Source organism: Mchenga conophoros, linkage group LG22 (genome assembly GCF_057382185.1).
Source record: "Mchenga conophoros isolate Kocher_MC1m ecotype Shallow Benthic linkage group LG22, M_conophoros_male_GT1.1, whole genome shotgun sequence".
NCBI classification, from domain to species: domain Eukaryota; kingdom Metazoa; phylum Chordata; class Actinopteri; order Cichliformes; family Cichlidae; genus Mchenga; species Mchenga conophoros.
In genome coordinates this window covers 27,262,074-27,267,873 of record NC_140546.1, presented here as the reverse complement: position 1 = coordinate 27,267,873, position 5,800 = coordinate 27,262,074, and the positions used below count along the sequence as shown (strand labels likewise).

The 5,800-nt window shown below is 39.1% G+C and overlaps 1 protein-coding gene across 1 annotated transcript; it reads left to right on the top strand.

The window, feature by feature from the left end:
- Positions 1–251: 251 nt before the first annotated feature.
- LOC146549619 (ubiquitin carboxyl-terminal hydrolase 37-like) lies at positions 252–5,079 on the top strand. The gene is made up of 15 exons (XM_085262990.1): positions 252–386; positions 585–640; positions 861–933; positions 1,043–1,126; positions 1,627–1,682; positions 1,927–1,983; positions 2,078–2,209; positions 2,301–2,424; positions 2,510–2,661; positions 2,767–2,866; positions 3,007–3,083; positions 3,261–3,369; positions 3,980–4,037; positions 4,206–4,363; positions 4,450–5,079. Exons 1-15 carry the CDS (start codon positions 360–362, stop codon positions 4,453–4,455), a joined length of 1,269 nt encoding a protein of 422 aa, XP_085119116.1. The 5' UTR covers positions 252–359; the 3' UTR covers positions 4,456–5,079.
- The last annotated feature ends 721 nt before the right edge of the window (positions 5,080–5,800 follow it).

Here is a 5,800-nt window from a genome sequence, read left to right as displayed (position 1 = left end):
GTTTAAACTTCAAAGCTCATGCATGCATGCACATCCAGTGCTCAGTGTCTAATTGTGTGTTTGTGGTCTCATTTCACTCTGTACAGCACCTCTGCACGTGGTTAAAATGACAATAAAAGCCACTTGACTTGACCTGTATTTTGTAGCAGTTGCTTGGAGACGAGCACCATACAGTTCAAATGAGCATACATTCCAAAATATGCAAATGAGCCCCATACATCATAATGCTGATGTTTGCTGTTCAGGGTATGAACGTTCTATGCTGAAAGTTTATAAATATACAACCTTTGACTGCTTGTTTTCAGTTGAACTTTTGCAAAGCTGAGGAGATTTTGGCTGCGATCACATCAAGTCCAAAGATGTTTAAACTTCTTTTTCACAGAAAGGTAAGTTTGAAGAGACTCGCAGCACATTTCTCTGAATGTTTTCTTATGGTAAATAAGCATTTTTGAAACTTTTAAGGAAGCTTCTTGGATGATTTCTGTAAAAACTGAATTTTGAATCCAAATGAAGGATATTGTATTTTCTTACCATATACTTTGTTTTATGCCATTACTGATGTTGCTTTTCTTGTTTCTAAACAGAAATCACACAAACAAAACGTGGCAGAGAAGGAAATTCCTTCTACGTCTCATCAGAGGTAAAGAAATGCGCCGCTCTTTAATGCTGCTGGAGATATTTATAGCAGTGGTTTAGTTGGAGCTCTTGTTGGAGTGTAAATGTTAGTTGGAGTGTAAATGTACAAAATACATGATTTTGTTCCATTACAGTTATTAATTTTTATCTGCAATCTCCAGCATGTACTCCTTGTTAAAAATTTCCACTTTGAAAAATAACATTTACACTTTTGTCCTCATCAGCATCCCGGATGCTTGTGTTGCTGAAAATGGTCAAAAGAAGAAGAGAAAATGGAGACACCTCTGCTGTTCCTCGGTTTGCTTTTACACGAAACATATGAAATGCACATTCTCTTTAAATTGCACTTGTTAATTTAAAGTGACTTTACTTTTTTAATAAACTTATGTTTGTTCGTCCTCTGCAGCAAACTGACAGCGATGCAGAGGCAGAGAGCAACACTGTGAAGACACAAAAAAAGTGTCGCTGGTTTCTTTTTAAATTCTGGAAGGTATGTTTTATGGAAAGAGTCACTGTCATCAAGCATTTACTCATCACAGTTAAATGCGAAGAATTAAGAGCAATTTAGCACATCCATGTCCTCAAATTAAGTTCAAAGATGTTTAAATGTTTTTTTTTCACAGAAAGGTAAGTTTGAAGAGACTTGCAGGATGTTTCTCTAAATATTTTTTATGGTAAATAAGCATTTTTGAATCTTTTAATGAAGCTTGATGGATGATTTCTGTAAAAACTGAATTTTGATCAAAACCAAATGAAGGATTTTGTATTTCATAGGACAAACTTTAAAACTCAATTTAAAGCATGAATAAATTGTTTTTAATTTATTTAAAGATATTCCTATATATCTGCTTCATGAGCTGACAGCTCACTAAAGTGATAAATAATATGAAATAATACCAAATTTTCTAACTGGACACTTTTCATGGAGAGACTCCCTTGGTATGTTTGTTTTATGCCATTACTGATGTTGCTTTTCTTGTTTCTAAACAGAAATTACACAAACAAAACGTGGCAGAGAAGGAAATCCCTTCTACGTCTCATCAGAGGTAAAGAAATGCGCCGCTCTTTAATGCTGCTGGAGATATTTATAGCAGTGGTTTAGTTGGAGCTGTTTTATTTCCCTTTTATTGGCATTTTTCTTCCACCTTGTGTATTTACATCTTTTTTACTACTTTTGGACGTCCTCCAAAATGTTTCAACTTCAAAGCTCATGCATACATGCGCATACACTGCTCAGAATCTTGACATCTTTCCTAATTTTGTGTTTGTGTTTTTACCTTTTTGGAGCAGTGTAGCATGCGGTGGGAAAAAAATAGAAAGTCAAACTGGGACTATAGACTGCTTTGGGTGAGTACACGTGGTGCACAAAGACTCACTTTGTCAAAGTGGAGAAAATGAATTATTTTACACTGATACTGTAAACGTTGCGCGTGTGTGTCAGGTTTCCAAACATCGGAAACACCTGCTACATGAACTCCTGCCTGCAGAGCCTCCTCAACATTGAGGAGTTCATAAGAGACATCAGGCGTCAGGGGGTTTTGTGGAGCACAGATCCAGAAGCTCAGCTCTTAAGGTGCGCTACGTCAACCTTCTACTTTCTTCAAAAACCTGAAGAACAAAGAGATCTAACAGCAGAAATGTCTGTTTACCCTTCCTTTCTACAGAAGGCTTATTGATGTCAGGGACTGTCACGAGTCAACAGATTATGGCCTTAAAGATCACCACCTAAGAGCTTTTAAGAAGGCATTCAGCAGTCAAGCTCCTGAATACACCGGCAGTGCACAGAAAGTGCGTCAGCTATTTGGACATTTCGTTTTTTGCTTTACCTTCTGATTTTGATGTACTGTTTTAAATCTCTCTGCTTTTCTTTCAGGACGCTCATGAATTCCTAACATTATTCCTCGATGAGGTCAAAAGGCTCACACCTCACCTGGAGAGGAACGCAGCTCTCCTGGGCCAAAGTTATAGCTGCCCAGTAGAAGACCATCACATTTTTAAAATGGAAAACATGAGGACATGCAAGAGGTAAGCCTGTCTTTCAGAAACGCAGAGCTGGTTGCAATATTTTCATATACCTCTTTTCCACGTACCTGATCTTTACTTTAACTACGTTACTCCTGAAATGTGTAGCTGCGGTCACCAATCATCACAGCAAGAGGAATTCACCAGCTTGTCTCTAGACCTTGTTCCAGAGGGGTCTATTATAAACATGTTAGAGACATACTTGAAGGTAAGATCACAAATTCCAATAGAGTTGTCGTATCAGCGATCTTAACACACCTTTTTTGTTAGTGTTTGTGTGCATGTGTGTGTGCATATGTTGAGATTTCTTTCTACCATAAAGCCTGTCTTCTCTGTGCTGTTGTTCAGGAACAAGAAATAGAATTTCGCTGTGATTGTGGAGGGACGGCCTCAGAACTGAAGTCGTCTTTTGATACACTGCCAAGGTGAGTAAGGTCACATCAGAAGTGATCGACTGACCAGGTTTCCAAACTGTGGCGCATCAAATATCAGAGTTCTTCGAGACAATACTTGAGCAGTCGTTTTCTCCCATCTTCTGTTTGTGTTTGACACTCATTCTTCTTATTTTCTACCTTGTTTGTGTTTTTTTTCTTTTCTGCCAGAGTTCTGATCTTGCATCTGAAGAGGTTTGGCTTTACACAAACCTACAAGATTAAGAAGGTGGATGACCCCGTCAGGCTGCAGAGGGACTTGGTGGTGCCATCCAATCAGGTAAAAACAGACTGCAGAACGTCTCAGGCTACGTCCACACTAGCCCGGATAGATTTGAAAACTCCGTGTCCACACTGGCGTTTTCAGTCATTTTCAAATAGTTGTGCGTCTGCATTGAAACGGCCGAAAACGCTTACGTTCCAGTCCTGCGCATGCGCAAAAGTGAGTGAGAATTACAGAATTTGAAGAAAAGCTATCCGGAGCATGTACAAACTGATATTAATCTTTTTTAGGGCTGTCAAAGTTGAGAGCAATCAAAACAACTGCTGTCTAATGCACTCGGCTTATCTTTGTTTAATTGCTCACATGACTGCATCACATGACCAAAATGCGTCATCGTTTTAGAAAGTCTGCGTTTTCGAGTGTCCACACTGCGATGGGACAACTCCGTTTTGAAATGTATGCGTTTTCGAGAGCGTTTTCAAGATGCTGTGTTTTTCCTTGAGGAAAACGCCGTCTCGGTGTGGACGGGAGGTCAAAGCGGAGAGAAAACGATGCGTTTTCAAACGAAAACGCATTAGTGTGGACGTAGCCTCAGCAAATCAGCTTAATTATGGCACTGATGTGAGACTTTATGAAACTAACACTCTTTGGATTTGTTCCTTCTCAGGGTGGTGGCTGTTATAGTCTTTGCAGCATCATCAGTCATTATGGAGGCACAGAGTCAGGTAAAACAACAGACTTGTGACAAACAGAAAATGAAACTTGCTACTTTTCAGTGAAGGACTCACACACAAAAGCTTTTGATGTTCTAAGAAGCACTAAGTCAAAATCACTGTTTGCTTGAATCAGTTGACTTCCAGAAGTTGGATTCATTTGTCTTAATGTGATTTCAGGACACTACATCTGTAGTTCTGTCCATCCTGAGGAGAGTCAGCACTCTACATCAGATCGCTGGCTCACCTATAATGACGCACAGGTGCTCCACACAACTGGATCTGCAGTTTGTGAGGAACAGCAGCAGTCGGCCTACATCCTGTTTTACAAGAGAAACGTAAGAAGACACAGCATCTCATCCTGAAGTGAGAGAATTTTTAAATGTCCTGTTACCTTGTTAACCAGTTTTGTCTTCATTCTCAGTTCTGAAACAGGAAATGGAAGGAAGGAAGGAAGTTAAGGTCATCATCATGCTGAGAAGGAAAAGCAGTCGTCCCAGCCCACCATCGCACACTGGAGGACAAGTATAGGTAAGTATTGCCCTCAGGAGGGAGGGTCCTGCCAGAGAGCCTGGTCCTCCCAAGATTTCTTCCTCCAGGAGGGAGTTTTTTCTTGCCACCGTCGCCCCACATTCACTGGTCTCATCAGCAGGGACATTTTTAACCTCCTAAGACCTGAACTTTCATGGCATGCATTTTTAATTCCTCTGTGCCATTTAGGTTGATTGGGACCCGATGAAGGTAAAAACCAAGACATCAGATTCAGACTATCTTTTTTTTGTTTCTCAAAAGAATGAGATCCACATATGAGGACATTCATTTTAAATTTCGATTGAACAGTGGCAGTGTCATGTCCTCCCTCATAAGTGGATATCAGGTTTTTGAAGAGCAAAATTTTGTATTTTGGTCTAGACAACCCAAAATGTTATGTCTACATATGTGGACACCAGGTCCTAGGAGGTTAAAACAAAATCTACTAGAGATCGTCCTTTTCTGGACCAGTGTTTGGCTTGCTCTCTGGGAACAACAAATTAGTGCTGTCAGCGTTAACGTCATTAGGTAAAATGACGTTAACACTGACAGCACTAATTTGTTGTTATTATTATTAATATTATTATTAATTTATTTGTAAAATAAATTAAATTTAAAAAAAACAAAAATGATTTAATTCTTTATTTTATTTTGTTTTATTAAAATCAAAATAACAACAAAAACAAAAATAACTAATAAAAAAATATTAAAAGTATTCAGCAGTGTTTTGTGAATCTTGTAATGAGCCTTAGTTAAGTTGATGTCACAGAAGTTTCTGAATCATTTAGATTGTTCAACAAACTGATTCACTCAGGTAAAGATGGTGAGCTGGAGCAATGGTACCCTTGGAGTTCAGTTTAAGTTTTCAGACAAATATTCCCTCGATCAGTTGCAGCTTCTGCTTTTAAATAAATGATTTAGCTGCAAATGTTTAGCTACAGGTAGCAAAGTCCAAAAGTGACACCAGCCAAACATGCAAAAAATGCAAGATGGTGGTGCGCACAGATACAGCGGCTCTATGCTCTCCACTTACCCAATTTCACTGTGCAAGAAACTGCACAATGACAATAAAAAGCTCTAAGTCTAAAACAGTTTCCTGTCCAGTAAAATTGGGCAATTATTCGCTCCAGAGTTTTATCCTACTCCAGGTGAGCAGCCATCGACTTGTAATGAGCCAGCTAAAACAATAATTTCTCAGTGGCTCTTCTGGCACCAACAAGTGGGTGTGTTCTTCTATCGTGCAA

Coding starts and splice junctions, on each gene's coding strand:
- LOC146549619 (XM_085262990.1), top strand. CDS start 360: ATGTTTAAACTTCTTTTTCACAGAAAG. Junction 934..1,042: donor GACACCTCTGCTGTTCCTCG/GTTTGCTTTTAC, acceptor CGTCCTCTGCAG/CAAACTGACAGCGATGCAGA. Junction 1,127..1,626: donor TTCTTTTTAAATTCTGGAAG/GTATGTTTTATG, acceptor GTTTCTAAACAG/AAATTACACAAACAAAACGT.